Source organism: Vombatus ursinus, unplaced genomic scaffold (genome assembly GCF_900497805.2).
Source record: "Vombatus ursinus unplaced genomic scaffold, bare-nosed wombat genome assembly UNPS02014793.1, whole genome shotgun sequence".
Taxonomy (NCBI): Eukaryota; Metazoa; Chordata; class Mammalia; order Diprotodontia; family Vombatidae; genus Vombatus; species Vombatus ursinus.
In genome coordinates, this window is record NW_020954571.1 from 16,943,272 (window position 1) to 16,961,260 (window position 17,989).

At 38.5% G+C, this 17,989-nt stretch overlaps 1 protein-coding gene across 1 annotated transcript in view; it reads left to right on the plus strand.

Annotated features, from left to right (window-relative positions):
* Nucleotides 1–14,826, plus strand: part of BBS2 (Bardet-Biedl syndrome 2) — a 40,949-nt gene extending 26,123 nt beyond the window's left edge. Inside the window, exons 8-17 of the mRNA XM_027869254.1 lie at nucleotides 221–356; nucleotides 767–906; nucleotides 1,889–2,033; nucleotides 2,122–2,293; nucleotides 3,128–3,257; nucleotides 8,444–8,575; nucleotides 9,590–9,727; nucleotides 9,946–10,058; nucleotides 13,196–13,344; nucleotides 14,365–14,826. Of these exons, the coding sequence (XP_027725055.1) occupies nucleotides 221–356; nucleotides 767–906; nucleotides 1,889–2,033; nucleotides 2,122–2,293; nucleotides 3,128–3,257; nucleotides 8,444–8,575; nucleotides 9,590–9,727; nucleotides 9,946–10,058; nucleotides 13,196–13,344; nucleotides 14,365–14,471 (1,362 nt within the window). The 3' untranslated portion in view covers nucleotides 14,472–14,826. The remainder of the gene's footprint in view (nucleotides 1–220; nucleotides 357–766; nucleotides 907–1,888; nucleotides 2,034–2,121; nucleotides 2,294–3,127; nucleotides 3,258–8,443; nucleotides 8,576–9,589; nucleotides 9,728–9,945; nucleotides 10,059–13,195; nucleotides 13,345–14,364) is intronic.
* Nucleotides 14,827–17,989: the final 3,163 nt, after the last annotated feature.

Consider the following 17,989-nt stretch of genomic DNA (forward strand, 5'->3'; position numbering starts at 1 on the left):
TTCTCATAGTGCTGCCCTACAGTCAGACAAGGGTGCTGAGTTATTATTAACCAGGGTGCTGTATTAACCAGTCTGTTTCCTGGTAGTATTTGAGGGATGTCGTAAAAGGGATTCCTATGTATGTGGGTTAAAAGTTGGGCCAGATGACTGTAATAGGTACCTCCCTACTCTAAGAATCTGTGTATTATCATTGTAAAAAAGTTCTGCTTTTTTTCTTCAGGTTGATGCCCGAAGTGACCGAACTGGAGAAGTCATCTTTAAAGACAACTTTTCTTCAGCAATTGCTGGTGTGGTGGAGGGAGATTACAGGATGGACGGCCATGTGCAGCTAATCTGTTGTTCAGTAGATGGGGAAGGTATATTGGGAAGTCTGGAGAGAGGTAGTATGCTTAGTGAATAGAGACAGCCTTGGAGTTAGGAACCCTGACCTGGGTTCAAGTCTGGACTCTGACATTTCCTGGATGTGTGACCTTGGCATGTTGCCTCAGTTGCAGAGTAGGCACTGACCTTTCTTTATAGAGGGAGTTCCTCACTGGGAGCCCCCTTCACTGATGAAATCACAGGTCTAGTTTAAAAATAATTTCTTTTAAAAAATCCTCTATGGATTTTATTGGGAAAAATAGTAGAAAATATTTCCTCAAAGCATTGTTACTCAGATCTTCTCTCACTTAGTAAACACACTGTTCAGTCCAGGAGGCTAAACTTTAGCTTGATGTTTTGGAAATGGACATACTGTAACCTAGTCATGTTTCTCCCTCCTGTATAGTGCGGGGTTATCTCCCTGGTGGTGCAGAAATGAAGGGAAACTTGATGGATACAAGTGTGGAGCAGGATTTGATCCGGGAGCTTAGTCAGAAGAAACAGAACCTGCTGTTAGAACTGCGCAACTATGAGGAAAATTCCAAGGTATTTCTCAAAACAAAGCTGGGGCCATGCCAGAACAACTCAGGTTGGTCAGTGCAGAGGGCAACAGCAGACCACCAGAAGAGACTTGCTTTAGATTGATAACTATGTGGTGGTGACAGCTGGAATTTTTTTTTTCTAAATTCTGTTTGTAATTTATTTGGATAGAATTCACAAAATCACAGAATATCAGAATTTGGGAGGAACCTAGAAAGTTGTCTAGTCTACCTCATTCTGTAGATGAGGAAAATGAGGGCCAGAGAGCAAGTGATCCACCAAGGGTGACCCAGCTAGGAAGTAGCAGAGCCAGTGACCAGAACCGGGGTCTTCTGACTCCAATTCACTGTTCCTTCTAGTCCACCATCCATTCATTCAAAACCCATTCATTGCATGATGCAGAGCCCTGTGCTGGGGAGGTGTGAAGAGAATTAAAGATATTGATCCTGGCCCTCACAGTACTTAGAGTGAGTAGGTTGATAGGGATTTGGGGTAGGGTGGGAGTTAAAACTGGGCACACAGAAATAGGCCGTAATGTCTGTGATGCAGAATGGAATGTAAAAACATAAGAGAATGTAAGAACACTCCTTTGTGTTTTGTAGCGTGAGATAAGAAATCATTTCCAGCTGATTACTGAATAGGAGAAGGAGAGGGAATAAGCATCCATATAACACCTACTATGTGCCTGGGCTAATGGCTTTACTATTATTGTCTCATTTCATCTTCACAACAACCCTGGGAGATGGTGCTGTTATTATCCCCATTTTACAGTTGAGGAAACTGAAGCAGACAGAGGTTAAATGACTTCCCCAGGGTCACACAGCTGTTAAGTGTCTGCGGTTGGATTTTAACTCAGGTCTTCCTGACCCCAGGCCCATCACCCTATCCACTGCACCATCCAGCTGACAGGAAATCTTTGCTTAGAGGTTGAATTGCCATTTTATTTGGAAAGTTGACGAAGTTGGAACTGAATGGTGTCTTTATGCAGGCTGAATCAAGCAGCCCAATGAATGAGTCTGATGGGCAGCGGGGAATTATCCCAGCAAACACAAAGCTGCAAACAGCCCTTTCGGTGAACCTGGGCTCTGACAGCCAAGCTGCTCATGTGGAATTACGGATCTCAACTTCAAATGGTAGGAAATGATTTACAGCTGCTCATTGTTGGAGACTCTAATTCTTTTGGTATACTTATTGGGCTATTGTTTTCCCTCCTTCCTGCAGACACCATAATCCGAGCAGTGCTTATTTTTGCTGAAGGGATTTTTACGGGTGAAAGCCATGTGGTGCATCCCAGCATTCAGAATCTTTCCAACTGCATCCAAATTTCTATCACTCCACCAAAGGATGTCCCTGTGGATCTGCACATGAAGACTTTTGTGGGCTACAGAAATAGGTGGTTCAGTTGTATACTTTCTAAAACATTTCAGTATGTCCTGTTTCTGGAAGAAGAAATATACATGATAATATGTTTACTAGTCTAATTCTGAATGCGTTATTTCTTAGCTGTGTTACTTTGGACAAATCACTTAACCTCTTTGAACCTTAGTTTCATCATCTCTAAAATAATACCTATTGTGCCTCGGAGGGTTGCTAGAAGGATCAAATGAGATGGTGTATGTAACAACACTTTGAAAATGACAAAGTACTAGACAAAGTCAAATCAATTCAACAATTATCTGTTAAGTACCTACTGTATTCAAGGTTCTATGCTGAGCACTTACAAATGTAAAGTTCAATTCAAAATGTGAAGTAAATTCAATTCCCTAATCCAGGGGTACGGAACCTGTGGCCTCAAGGCCACATGTGGCCTTCTAGGTCCTTGGGTACAGCCTTTTGACTGAGTCCAAGTTTTACAGAACAAATCCTTTTATTTAAGGGGATTTGTTGTGTGAAGTTTGGATTCAGTCAAAGGGCTGCACTTGAAGACCTGGAGGGCCACATGTGGTCTCGAGGTTCCTCATCCCTGCCCTAACCAATGGCCAGTAAAGACCTTCTATTTCATCTTTTAAGATTAAATTTAGAAGACTGTGTTGTTTCTGTGAATTGAAGACACCTGTTAACATACATGGTATTTCCATACTCAGATTTACTTGTCACCTAGGAGCATCATGTTGGCCCAGTGCTTTGATATGCATTTTATAAGACATGGACCAAATGATGTTATGACTCAAAGTGTTAACATTCAAGTTTAACATAATCTTTTCACTTCCTTTGATCCTTTATACAGCACTCAGTTTCATGTGTTTGAATTAACACGACAGCTCCCCCGATTTGCCATGTATGCGCTGAGCAACCCTGATCCTACCAAAGAGCCACTCAGTTTTGTTAACTTTACTGTCAATGAACGGGTACAAAGGGTAAGCTTTCTTTTGTACATTTTACTTGTATTTATTTTGTAGTTCAGTATTTATACCCCCCAGCAATATTAATTTCTTTCAAAATACCGCAAAGAAAGGGAAATTATTTGAGTGGGTACATTAATAACAGTAACAATCTGATAGAGGAGAGTTATGCAGCTCTTGGGATTGTCCCATTTAAACTCAGTAGTTATGAAGAGGTCTAGAGGTTTTGGGGTGCTCAGACGAACCCCAAGATCGTGGCGTCGGGCCCTGCCTGAAAGAATTCAACTCAAATCTTCTTCCAGCCATAGAAAAAGTTTATTAGAGATCAGTCGTGTAGGCCAGACTCTTAAGGAACCTGAACATTAGTAACACCCGTGGGGATGAGCAGGCATGAGAGTCTCAGCCTTTTTGGTGTGAGAAAGTCTCAGCCTTTAAATGGGGGCCAGGGTGGATCTTTTATACATTAAAATAATTTTGGGTGGCCAGAGGAGGGGGCTGGGAAAAAGGTCTAGATGAGAATTCCAGTTGGAATGTCTGAGAGATTGAATAGACAATGGGAATAGATAGTGAAGGGAACTGGAAGGAAGAAGTTTGAAAGGCATCTGAATAAGATCAAAAGGTGGGGCTAGGGCTTTCAAACGGAGATAAGGAGAGGCGATAAGGAATCTGAAAGTTTTAGGGGTCTTCTGGGGTCTGTAAACAAATGGGAGCCTAATTCCTTTTGGTGAAAAAGGGCAAAGGTCTCGGCTTCTGAAACTGAATGATACCCCATCAGTTACAGTGAAAGCATTACTGAGATGTCTCTCTGAAAGAAAAAAATATGCCATTTTTCCAAATAGATGCTGCAAAAATTCTTTTTTAAAAAATATTTTTTCCAATTACACGCAAAAATTTTTAACATTTGTTTTTAAAAATTTTGAGTTCCAGATTTTCTCCTTTCCTCCATCCCATCTCCCCTCATTGAGAAAGCAGACAATTTGATATGGTTTATACATGTGCAGTCATGCAAAACATATTTCTATATTAGTCATAATTTAAAAGAAAACAGACCAAAAAAAACTAACAAGAAAAACAAAGAGAGTAAAACTGGTATGCTTCGATCTGTATTCAGATTCCATCATTTCTTCCTCTGGAGTTCTTTTCATTATGAATCCTTTGGAGTTGTCTTGGATCATTATATTGCTGAGAATTAGCTAAGTCATTCACAGTTGATCATTGTATAATATTGCTGTTATTGTGTACAATGTTCTCCTGGTTCTCCTGCAATGATTCTTACTATAACGTTTTCACTTTCCTGGTTTTACTGTTTAGTAATACTAAATGCTAAACCAGCTATTATACTTAAACTAATTTTTCTATATGTCTTTGATTCTTTAGTACCTAAAATTGATGCTTTTAAAAATTACACACTTCTGTCCTGCATTTCTTAGAGGGTTAGAGAATCATAGTTCTCAGGTAGAGCACACTGTTGGGACACACACATCAAGGAGATTCCTAGTTGTTATAGCCCAACTCTACTTTGAGGTCAGGAATAAAATAGAGGAAACTTGGATCTGTCTTGGTATTTTATTGAGCTTCCCTACCTGCAGCTAGAAGCCATGGGGAACAACTTTGTTGTGTATGTGTAACTAGAATCCAATTCCCCTCTGGATATATACCTTATATTCATTAAACTACATCCTTCTTTCCTGACCTAGAGTTAGTTACTCCATTCCATCCCCTGAATGTCTTTTCCTCCTGTCCAGATCTGCTGGAGTCTTTGTGTATATGTCAATAAGTCTGATAATGCTGTTCTATGTCTGGCTGATGAGTGTCCTTCTGTTTATATATTGCACTAGATCCATTATTAAGAAAACCACTGAGGGACTTGTACCTCATATCTGGGGGAGGTGGGAGGCTCACAGCTTAATGAAGATAATCAAAGAATAAGACTGAACAAGTATAAATAAATTAATAAGTTATATTTTAGGTTATGACCAATAAAATAGTAAGAATGGAATCATGAATGTTGGCAAGAACCAAGGTGGAATTATTAGTGTTGCAAATATAGAAAGAATGGGAATAGTGTCGAGCTATAGAGTTGGTGACTTGTTGATTTCATTCTGCATTTTGTTACTGGGGTTTTGTTTTACCATGTGTTCTATAGCATATGTATTTTCTCTTAAGGAAATTATAAACATAAAAATAAGTACACTTATCCTTTACTTTCTGGATTTTTGTTTTAACAGACAACCATTATTTATACCCATTTTTCACTTATACCCATTTGTCATATGGACCACTTTTCACTGTTATGGGCAAATTCCTCTATATTAGCAGGGTGGCACAGTTTTTAGCTTCTTTGAAAGGGATGGCATATTCTTGTACCACAACCAAGTAAAAGCACCTCCTGCCTTAGTCCCCATCTCTTTGGTGGCTCTTTTTTGGGATTCCTTTCCCCTCAACTCTCACTGAGGTGCCAGTCAGACTTTCTGGCAAATGGAGAATTCTCTTTTCTAGTACTAATGCATCCATAATCGGAGTGTTCTCTGTTCTGTATTGGTTCTGATCCCCTCTACACACATACACAGAGTTTCATTTTAAGGACAGTTTCACAGACTAGATTTTGTTAGTTTATTGAAGGATAGGTATGTGGGTTTCTCGTTCAAGAATGGTTATGTGTTAAACAAAGCCAATGCAACTAATATTAGAAGGAAGGTAGAAAATTGGGAAAGAATTTTTACAACCAGTCTCTCTGATAAGGGCCTCATTTCTAAAATATATAGAGAGTTAAGTCAAATTTATAAGAATACAAGTCATTCCCCAATTGATAAGTGGTCAAAGGATATGAACAGACAGTTCTCAGATGAAGAAATTAAAGCCATCTATAGTCATATGAAAAAATGCCCTAAATCACTATTGATTAGAGAAATGCAAATCAAAACAACTCTGAGGTACCACATCACACCTATCAGATTGGCCAACATGACAAAACAGGAAAATGATAAATGTTGGAGAAGATGTGGGAAAATTGGAACACTAATGCATTGTTGGTGGAGTTGTGAAATGATCCAACCATTTTGGAGAGCAATTTGGAACTATGCCCAAAGGGCTATCAAAATGTGCATACCCTTTGACACAGCAATAGTACTTCTAGGGCTATATCCCAAAGAGATCACACAAATGGGAAAAGGACCTACATGTACAAAAATATTCATAGCAGCTCTTTTTGTGTTGGCTAAGAATTGGAAATTGAGAGGATGCCCATCAATTGGGGAATGGCTGAGCAAGTTGTGGTATATGAATGTGATGGAATACTATTGTGCTATAAGAAATGATGAACAGGCTGACTTCAGAAAAACCTGGAAAGACTTGTATGGTCTGATGCTGAATGAAGTGAGCAGAACCAAGACATCGTTGTACACAATAACAGCCACGTTGTGTGATGACTAATATTGATAAACTTAACCCTTCCTGGTAATACAAGGATCTAAGACATCTCCAGAGGCCTTGTGATGGAAAATGCTATCCATACCCAAAGAAAGAACTATGGAAGCCGAATTGTTATTTTTTTTTTCTCTTCTGTTGAGTTTTGTTTCCTCTTTCTGGTGGTTCCTCCTATTGGTTTTAATTTCTACTTACAACATCACTAATGTGAAAATATGTTTAATATGAATGTAAATGTATAGCCTGTATCAGATTGTACGCCGTCTTGGGGAGGGTGGTGGGGAGGAAGGGGGAGAAAAATTTTAAACTCAAAAGCATATGGAAGAGATTATTGATAAATCAAAATAAATTAAAAAAAGAAAAAAAAAGTTTACCCTTCTGAGTGGATCAACATCCCCCTTCCAATCTCTCCTGCTAGTCTCTTGCCTTGCAAAGAACTTTTCCCCATAGAAAATAGGGAGAAACAGCCCCCATCAGGATTTTAGTGACGACTGCATAGTCACATCAGTAACGGTGCACACAGTACATCAGAAATAATGTCAGACAACAAAATTAGTGTTCCATAAATTATATAGGTCATTGCAGTTGTGCAGACCTGGCCCACAAAGCACCATGGGATCTGGTAAGGGATTCAATTATTTTCTAGAATAGGAGTTCTTAGCCTAGGATCTGTAGTGAACTTGGTGTTTTGATTTGTTGTTATTGAGTTGTTTTGGTTGGTTGGTTAAAAAAAATACTTTGATAAAATCTTATAGAAGTGAATGTTGAAAACTGTCTTTACATGTAATTGGAAAAAATAAAATAGTACTAAGTGGAAATAAAATAAATCTAGTCACAAGCTTTGAACATTTGTGACAACAATAATAAAGTGACATTTATAGAGGGAAAAAAAAGAATCGTTATGTGTTTCTTTTATTTTTCAAGGGCATGATTTTTTAAAATTTATTTTTAACATTCCGTTTTAAAAAACTTCCAAATTCCAAAAAGTTCCAAATTCTCTCCCTTCCTCCAGCCCCTCCTCCACACATTGAAAAGGTGAACAATATGATATCAGTTAGACATGTGAAGTCATTCAGAACATATTTACATATTAGCCATGTTGCAAAAAAAAAAAAGGGGCAAAAAAAAGTAAAGTAAAAAAAGTATGCACTCCGAGTTCATTAGTTCTCTCTCTGGAGGTGGATAGCATTTTTCATCATAGTTCCTTTGGAATTGTCTTGGATCATTGTATTGAGCAGAGCAGCTAAGTTTTTCACAGTTGATCATTCTTATAGTATTGCTGTTACTGTGTAAAATGTTCTCCTGATTCTGCTCACTTCACTTTGTATCAGTTCATGTAAGTCTTGCCAGGTTTTTCTGAAACCATCTTGCCTGATGTTTCTAATGGCACAGTAGTATTCTGTCACAATCATATACCACAGCTTGTTCAGACATTCCCCAACTGATGATCAACCACTTGATTTCCAGTTCTTTGCCACCACAAAAAGAGCTGCTATAAATGTTTTTGTATACATGGGTTCTTTTCCTTTTTCTTTGATCTCTTTGGGATGCAGACCTAGTAGTGATATTGGTGGGTTAAAGGATACGCACAATTTTATAGTCCTTTGGGCATAATTCCAAATCGTTCTCCAGAATGGATGGACCAGTTCACAACTCCAGTTACAGTGTATTTGTGTCCCTATTTTTGTCATTTTCCTTTTCTGTCATGTTAAGAATGGCTATATATTTCTAACCCTTCCTAAAACAGATATTTCATTTTATTACATGTTTTTAAGGTTGTCATGTGGCTGAACCAGAACTTCCTATTACCTGAAGATAGCGAGATCCAAAATGCTCCATTTCAAGTCTGTTTTACATCCCTACGAAATGCTGGACATCTCTATATAAAAATAAAACCAAGTGGAGAGGTGATATTGACTGCCATAATGACCTTCTTTCTGCTTATTCAGTCATTATTGGAGTGAGGCCAGTGTCCCAGTGAGACACTGGAAGAGAGGTGAAAGTACCATTTCAGCCCATCCAGTTGCTATTCACTTCTTTGACACTGAGTTTAGAATCTAAAACATCTGTATGAGGGGAAGCAGAGGGCCGGTCTAGGGGCCAGCTTTCGCCTAGAGACTGAAGCAGTGGATGGTGACTGATATGGCAGCTACTTGAGATCATGGCAAGGAGAGGAGCACATTAGTGGCAATCTCATGGCAGTCACTGAAAATTGGCTTACATTGCCATTGCTGTCATACCCCAATACACTAAATGTCATTTTTTTCCATAGCTTTAATGGGAACATAGTATCTCACAAAAGATTTTCAGTTCCAGAGAATGACAGTAAAAGAAGCTGCTGGGGGAAAGCATGAGAGGGTACAAAAGCATAGAGTTACAAAAGATGAAGATAACAGAAATAGGGTTAAAAATGTCCAAAGACCACAGCTGTCTTATTTTGTTTTAATGATAGAAAACTGGACGATAGGCCAGGATCCAGCAATAGCAAATACATTCATCAGTCTCTCAGTTAATAAACATTTGTTAAGTGCTTGCTATGTGCCAAGCATAGTATTGAGTGCTGGGGTAGAAGAGAGGCAAGAGCCCATCCTTTCCTTCATAGAGCTCACAATCCAGTGGAGAAAGACACAAAGAAGTTGTGAAGCTGGGGGAGGGGGTGTTGGGGAGAGAGAGAAGAGGGAGAGTACCTGGCAGTGGGGCATGATGAAGTCCTGCAGCCAGTGGGGAAATGATGAGGTGGCTGCCATGGGCCCCCACCTTAAATAGAGGATCTGGGAGGAGCTCTTCAATATCCTCCCTCTACCTTTTTCCATACTAGAAGGTGCAATGCACTGTGGGGTATCTAATTGCTATTTGCTATGTGTGTAAGAGTTTTAAGAGGGAAAATGTAAAATCTGATGTACTTATTTTTATCTTGTTAGATCACTGTCAGTACTGATGATATTGATCTGGCTGGGGATATCATCCAGTCTATGGCTTCCTTTTTTGCCATTGAAGATCTTCAGGTGGAAGCTGATTTCCCTGTGTACTTTGAGGAGTTACGGAAAGTACTAGTTAAGGTATGGACACACAGTGACTGAATTTGTGAGGATTATTTAGTTTGTTATTTGGAATGTGTCAGCTACGAGATATTCACATACATAAACCTTGCGGAATGGAAAAAGGGGAAAGAGACATTTGCCTCTTGAGTGGGCTAAGTTGGTTTCAGAGTTATTTATATTTGATGTTTGTGGAATGTGTGAGACTTTCAGTAATCCTCGAGTGTTCTTTTTGCCAGGTGGATGAATATCACTCTGTACACCAGAAACTTAGTGCTGATATGGCAGATCATTCCAACCTGATCCGTAGCTTGCTGGTGCGGGCTGAGGATGCACGTCTTATGAGAGACATGTGAGTGGTCACTATGTCGAAGACTGTTAGCTTTTTAGAAAATGTGTGCAATCACTGTTTCCAGCTATAATGCTTTGTCTGTCTTTTCACATGAAGGTTTTATCAATAAAATATTTACCTGGTGATTATTTAGGTGAGTTTTAGAGAGCTAAAATTTATTAGATGGCTACTTGTACTATTCCTAAAAGATTCCAGCTGCAAAAAGTTGGAGCAAACACCTTTAACTATCTACCAATTTTTTTTTTCAAATTTTCTATTCAGCTCTGGTCTTTTCATCAAAGTCTTCTATTTCATTGAATGTCTATTTTTTCCCTGAAGGATTATACTCAGTTTTGCTGAGTAGTTGATTCTTGGTTTAATCCTAGCTCCTTTGACCTGTGGAATATCATATTTTAAACCCTCTTGTGTTATCCTGATTGTGTTTCCACAATAATTGAATTGTTTCTTTCTGGCTGCTTCCAATATTTTCTCCTTGACCTGGGAACTCTGGACTTTGGCTACAATATTCCTGGGAGTTTTCCTTTGGAGATCTCTTTCAGGATGTCATTGGTGGATTCTTTCAATTTCTATTTTACCCTCTGGTTCTAGAATATCAGGGCAGTTTTCCTTGATAATTTCTTGAAAGATGATGGCTGGGTTCTTTTTTTGTTCATGGCTTTCAGGTAGTCCAATAATTTTTAAATTCTCTCTCCTGGATCTATTTTCCAGGTCAGTTGTTTTTCCAGTGAGATATTTCACATTTTCTTCTATTTTTTCATTCTTTTGGTTTTGTTTTATAATTTCTTGATTTCTCATAGAGTCATTAGCTTCCATTTGCTCCATTCTAATTTTTAAGGAATTATTTTCTTCAGTGAGCTTTTAGACTTCCTTTTCCATTTGGCCAATTCTGCTTTTTTAAGGCATTCTTCTCCTGATTGGCTTTTTGGACCTCTTTTGCCATTTGAGTTAGTCTATTTTTTTAAGGTATAATTTTCTTTAGTATTTTTTTGGGTCTCCTTTAGCAAGCTGTTGACTTGTTTTTCATAATTTTTTTGCATCACTCTCATTTCTCTTCCCAATTTTTCCTCTGCTCCTCATACTTGCTTTTCAAAATCCTTTTTGAGCTCTTCCATGGCCTGAAACCAGTTTGTATTTTTTTTGGAGGCTTTGGATGTAGGAGCTTTGACTTTGTTGTCTTCTTCTGGTTGTATGTTTTGATCTTCTTTGTCCAAAGTAAGATTCTATAGTTTGAGTTTTTTCCCTCTGTTTGCTCATGTTCTCAGACACTTACTTGACTTTTTAACTCTTTGTTCAGGTAGGGCTCTGCTTCCAGTGTGGAGAATATACTGTTCCAAGCTTCAGGGGTTTTGTGCAGCTATTTTCATAGATACTTCTAGGGAGCTGTAAATTTTCAGTTCTTCCAAGGTGGTATGATCAAAGGTGAGGTGTTTACTCCTTTCCTGGCCTATACTCTTGTCTATGAATGACCACAAGTGCTCTTTTCTGCCTTGGAACGGTGAGGAGAATTCCCTCTCCACTGCTGCCATAAGCTCTGCCTTGCCCTAGGACTGCCACCCAGAACTGCAACCCAGATCCAAGCACAGGCACTGCCTCAGTGCCAGAAAAGAGATCCCTGTAATCCCCCTCTGATCAGGCATTTGGTCCCCCCCCATCTGTGGGCTGAGAACTCCAGAAGCAACTTCCGCCCCAGTGCCAGGGCTGGGGCTAGACAGTGCTTCTCTCTCAACCTGGTCCGAAAGACCTTTCACACCGACCTTCTAAGTTGTCTTTGGCATTTATGGGTTGAGAAGTCTGGAAACTGCCACAGCTGCCAGTGATTGAGTTCCCTGAGGTCTGCTTCAGGTTCACTGGGGCCCCTTGTTTGTCTGTGTGGCCCATGCTGAACTTCACTCCTACCCCAGCCCAGTGCAATAGACCTTTCCCATCAACCATCTAGGTTGTCTTGGGCTGGCAGTTTGTTTCACTATGTCTCTGTGGGTATTTCTGCTCTAGAATTTGTTTGGAATCATTTTTTACAGATATTTGGATTTGTTTTGGATGTCACCCTTTATGTTTAAGTTATGCAGCCATTTGGAGTATACTTTGGTTTATAGTGTAAGATGTAGTTCTCCACCTAGTTTCTGGCAGTTTGTTTTCCAGTTTCTCCAACATTTGCCAAATAGTGAGGTTTTTTTACCCCAAATAGCTGGGATCTTTCATTTTATCAAATAGTAGGCTGTTGAACTTGTTTGCTTTTGTGTGTTGTGTACCTGATCTGTTCCTCTGATAGACCTGTTTCTTACCAAAGGCCTTTTCTCAACCCTGATTATACTTGGCCTCTTTGCAGCACTTGCTGTCAATCACTTTCTCCTGTCTACCCTCCTTTTTGGATTTTCAGGTTCTCCCATCTGAGTGACTATTGTTTCCAAGTTCTCCCATCTGAGTGACTATTGTTTCTGAGTGTCCTTTACAGGTTCTTCATCCATGCTACACCCTCCAACTGAGGTATCCCCCTGGGCTATGTTTTGGGTCCCCCATTTCTTTTTACTCTATATTATCTCACTTGAGCTCATAGAATCTCCTGAATTTAGTTATCATATCAGTGCAAATGGTTCCCTATCTCTCTCAAACCATATATACACCTGTGTATATATGTGTATATATATTTGTATATATAGCCCTAGTCTCTCTCCCAAGCTCCAGTCCTACATCACCAACTGCTTTTTGGACATGTAACAGCGGATGTCCCCCATTTATCTCAAAGTCAACATGTCCAAAACAGAATTCAGTATCTTTTCTCCAAAACTTTCCCCTCTTCTACACTTTTGTGTTTTCACTTTTTTTGGGGGTGGCATTGCTGAAGTAGAGAAGTGCCATTCTATTCTCAGTATCAGGACAAGAACTAACAAAGGATATATTGCCTCTTTTCAATTATCTTAAGAGTGTAAATTTTCTTTGAAATAATTTTGTAAATAACTTCTAAATGTTTTCAAAGCTTTAGGGTTGCTGATCGCCAAATGCAGTGGACCCATTTTAATGAAACTATTGCTAAGATTAGTGTGTTTTTTTACCTTCAGATTTCTAAGAATTTGGTTCCCCCTCCCAAGTCTGCCATATTGAAGATGAATTGACAATAATACTTCTGTTGATTCACACAGGAAAACAATGAAGAAACGCTATGTGGAACTTTATGACCTTAACAAGGACTTGCTAAATGGTTATAAAATTCGCTGTAATAACCACACAGAGCTTTTGAGTAACCTAAAAGCAGTAAACCAAGCTATACAAAGAGCTGGTCGTCTTAGAGGTAAGTCTGAGTCACTCTTCCAGGGGTCAGCTATCTGCTGGCGTTAGACAAATTTTTGTAAAGCAGGCCAAAGCTTATCTCCCAAACATTTCTTCAGATCATGTTGTATATTCCAAAGAAACAATTAGAGAGAACTGTAATCAACTTTTCTAAGTCAGTGCTTTTGACTTAAAAAACAAAAACAAAAACAAAAACAAAAACAAAAAACCAACAAAAACCTGTATTCATGGTTCAGCCCTACCACGTTGAAGGACATTATATGTGTTATATGTGAGTCAAAAGTTAAGTGATGACAATATACTTTAGGGGAGAAATGGCTTTATTAACTATTTGATTGTTTGAAGTTCTCAAGTGAAATTGTTTTGAGAAGCAGCCTGTATATTGTGGTGGAAGGAACAATGAATTTGAATCCCAGGCCAGACACTTCTGCAGACATACTAGCTGACATGTGACTTTACACTTTCAGCAGTGGGGGATATTTGTGCCATATTTGTTTATTTTTAGGGATAATATTTTTACCAGCCTTAAAAGTTCTTATGAGAAAATACCTTGAAAACATTGAAATATTATAAAATTTATATTATTGTTATTCTATAACAAATACCCCTAACAACATCTCTTTGGCAGTGTAAAAATGAGGGAGGAGGGCTCAGACTAGATTACCTCTTAGGTCCTTTCTGGTTTTAAGGCCTATGACAATTATTAGTTTTACATTCACACAATCTTTATTAGGTACTTTGGCATAGGAAAAGGAGCACTGGAGTTGGAATCGTAAGACTTGGGTCTAGTTCTAACACTGCCATTAACTCCCCGTGACCTTGTGTAAATCACTTCATGTCTTTGGACCTCAATTTTCTAATCTATAAAAGAAGGCTGGACTGTATGTCTCTAAGGAAGGTCCTTTCAGGTGCTAAGTCGTATGAAACTTACCAGTTTTGCCTTTGTCTTAAAAAAAAATCTTATGGTTTAAAGGCTTATATTATTTCTTAAATAACATTAACTTCTTTTCTCTTGTTGCAGTTGGAAAACCAAAGAACCAGGTGGTTAGTGCTTGTAGGGATGCTATTCGAAGTAACAACCTCAACATGCTATTCAGGATAATGCGTGTGGGTACAGCTTCATCATAGGAGAGATCAGAGGCAGTGAAATGTTATTGGTTATTGGGAGTATTGGAGCTTTTTCCTTTGGGCCCTTTCAAATTCATCTAAAGGATTGAACACTTAAAGAGACCTTGACATGCTGTGATTATGAAAGGCAAGATGGTTCTGTGCCCAGGTTTCACTTGTAAGGCACCATGACTGAAAAATGTTTGCATTCCCTACTTTTAAATGATCAGCCTTGTTTTTGAAAAATACAAGACTGGTATGTAGAGGAGTGAAAACCTGTAGGAATTAGTGTTTTAAAGTGTAACTGTTGCGTAATTATAGAGAACTTTTTCTTCATGAAATTGTATCCCAAATTGTATCCCAAAAAATGTTTATAACTACATCTAATTTTTATTAAAACTTAAAAGTATTTGACTTTCTGTGTGTTCTGGTTACTTATGAATCTTAGTGTTTTTATTTCTAAGACATAACATGCATTTGCTTCCATTATAATTATTAAGATTGTGTTTTGTTTGGGGAACTCCCAGGTAAGGTTACCAAAGCAGATCAACAACTTTTCTGCAGTTGAGATTCTTGGAGGTTATTTGGGGGCATTCAGATGCTCAGTGACTTTTCCAGGGTCACACAACCAGAATATATCAGAAGTGGGACTTGAACTCAGGTTTTTCTTTCTCTAGGAGAAAGCTCTGTGAAAATTAATGTTGATTTTGTATTTTGTAATTGATTTCACTCTGTAACTAATACTATATAGTAAACTTATTCTATTCTGTATTTTATAACTTCAGCCTTTTTTCTGTCTGTGAATATAGAAGCTCACGAGTACAAAAATTTAGTTTCACTCTCTCAAGATAGATGCAAAGGTTTAAGTTTTCCCACAACCACTGTTAAAGGAAAACTTTGAGCTGTTTAGAAATTCAGTGCCCTCATAAAACCTTTTAAGTCTTAGGGAATTGTTATCTTAGCACAACCTGCAAATCACTTCATGCCAAGGAAACTTGGTATCCCTTCTAACTTCAGCCCCTGAGAAACTCCATGACATCTATGTGCTTTCCTTGAGAATGGACAGGCTAACCATGTCCCATCAGCCTCATCCTTGTCAATTAAAGGTGGTTATATCTCAATTCCAGGCTCCCAAGTCTGTTGCTGTCCAATGTCAATGATCTTGGGATGCAGCTGGGTTCCATAAATTCACAAAGCATTCCTTCAAGACAGAGAGGGATGGCCCTAATCTCATATGTATCCTTAATGTAACCAATCATGATCTCTCACCCCCATGACCTTCTCAACCCCATAAACAATGGCATGATTTCCTTACCTACCCTGTTGTGTTCTTTGTTCTATGCTTATAAAAAGGAATTTCATCTCCAGTCCTTTGTCTTTGGCTAGAAACTGAGGCAAGCTACTGACTCCTTTATTAATAGGTTTGATACCCTGTGAATAAACTGTTACCTTGCTCAGAGACAATGTGCTTTGGTCTACTTTTATTGACTTTCACTTGTGACAGCTCTATCCACTACTCTTTCAGCCTCCTTACCACCATGTCAGTATTAATCACTATTACTGCTTTGTATAAGCTATTTTGTTTCCTGGATAAAAATTATATGTACTGGGATTGTACATCTTTTTATGTGAAATCTGGTTTTAAGTGTACAATTATGTGGTGTGTCATATGTCAGTAAGCTTCTGTGAAGTGAAGCTAGAGATCATTTGCCTCATTAAACACTCATTTAGGGCATTCACAAATTGTTCTGATAATTAGATTTAACAAGTTTAACTTTGAAATTGTACCAAATGGTGGACCTTTGTTACTTTCCTTAGCTTATTTTCCCTTATCTCCCTTACTCATTGATAAGCAGTTTTGAGGGGAGTCAGTTTGCCCCTCACATCAACCTAAATGATTGCAGTTGTTTGTATGATCCATATTATACTTCTGAAGCATGAACTTTTGGAATAAGGTCATTTTTTGAGTATACTTATAATTCTTTGCATTTATAATGCATACTTCCACTTATAGGTTGAAAGCACTTTTACTATATTTTCCTCCTCTCTGAAGTAGACAGCTATTATTATACCTATTTTACCGATGGAGAAAGAGGCATGGAAACATTAATTGATTTGCCTGAGGTTAGAGTTGGCAACAAAACTAGGTCTGCTAATGTCCAGCCTTCTTTCTGCTTGACCTCGACCTATCTTTAGTTATAGCTAGTTTTGAGAGAATCTGGATTTGAAGCTTGATCCTGCTGCTTCCTTTTTTTTTTTTTCCCAAAGTACCTTGTTTCTGTTGAGGGCACCACCATCCTTATAGTAATCAGAATGTGAATCTTTGTCTCATCCTTAACGCACTTTCACTCACTCTCAAGTATCCAATTAGTTGCCCAAATCTTGTTCTTACCTTCAGAACTTGTCTCACATTGGTCAGTCAGTAAACATGTATTACGTATCTACTACATGCTAGGCATGCAATGAGTAGCATTGAGAATCATCAGCATAGAGATAATTGAATCCATGGGAGCTGATAAGATCACCACATGAATAGTATAGAGAAGAAGGCCCAGGGCAGTGCTCTGTGGTTAGGCTCCTCATTTTCATCCATGTGGCCACCACGCTAGTTCAGGCCCTTATCACCTCTTGCCTCTTAGATAATTACTACAGCCTAAATATTCTTGACTGTCTCTATTTAACTCCATTATATCTTCAAATCTTGCTACCAAAGTGATTTTCCTAAAGTACAAATCTGACCCATAACATCAATTCTATTCAGTAAGTTTCAGTGGTTCCCAATCACCTCTAAGACCAAACATAAACCTGGTTTGATGTTTAAAGTCCTTCCCAACCTGGCCCCAACCTACCCTTCCAGACTCATACGTAACACCCCTTCATGCATTCTAGATTGCAGCCAAACTGGTCCTATTGTCCATTATACATAGCACTTGGATCTCCCATGTTTGTGTTTCTGCATCATAATTTTTCTGGACCTTGGTTTTCTCATTTATAAAACGGCTGGATGAAATAACTTCTAAGGACCTTTTTTAGGAATAAATCTATAATACTGTTTTTCTAAATTTAGTCGTTTACCTGAAACATGTTTGTGGGCAGAGTTTTGAATGGCAAGATGCTATCCCATTTCTTTTCTGAAGCCACATTAGCATTCTGAACCAGTTAGGCACAGCTTTATCTTGTTAAGGTGCTCCTTTATAAATCTGGCTTTTCCCTAAATGTTCATGATGAGGTTTCCACTACTTATGAGAGGCTACTAGTTTGGTTTTTGGTCATTTAAAGTGAATAAGCTTTTTGGGGGGGGGGGAATAAAATATACTAAATAATTTAAAGACAATAAAACCATAGGATCTTCTGAATTGTTTCCGTCTCCAAGGAAAGTGACTATCATACTTTACTTCAGGAATCTTTTCCAGTAACTCTCATGGCCACTGGAGTTCTAACGGTGCCAAGTGTGCTTCAGTTCCACAAGTCAGGCCTGGGTACACTGGCTTATAGAATACTATCCCACAAAAATATTACACTATTTCACAAAAAGTAGC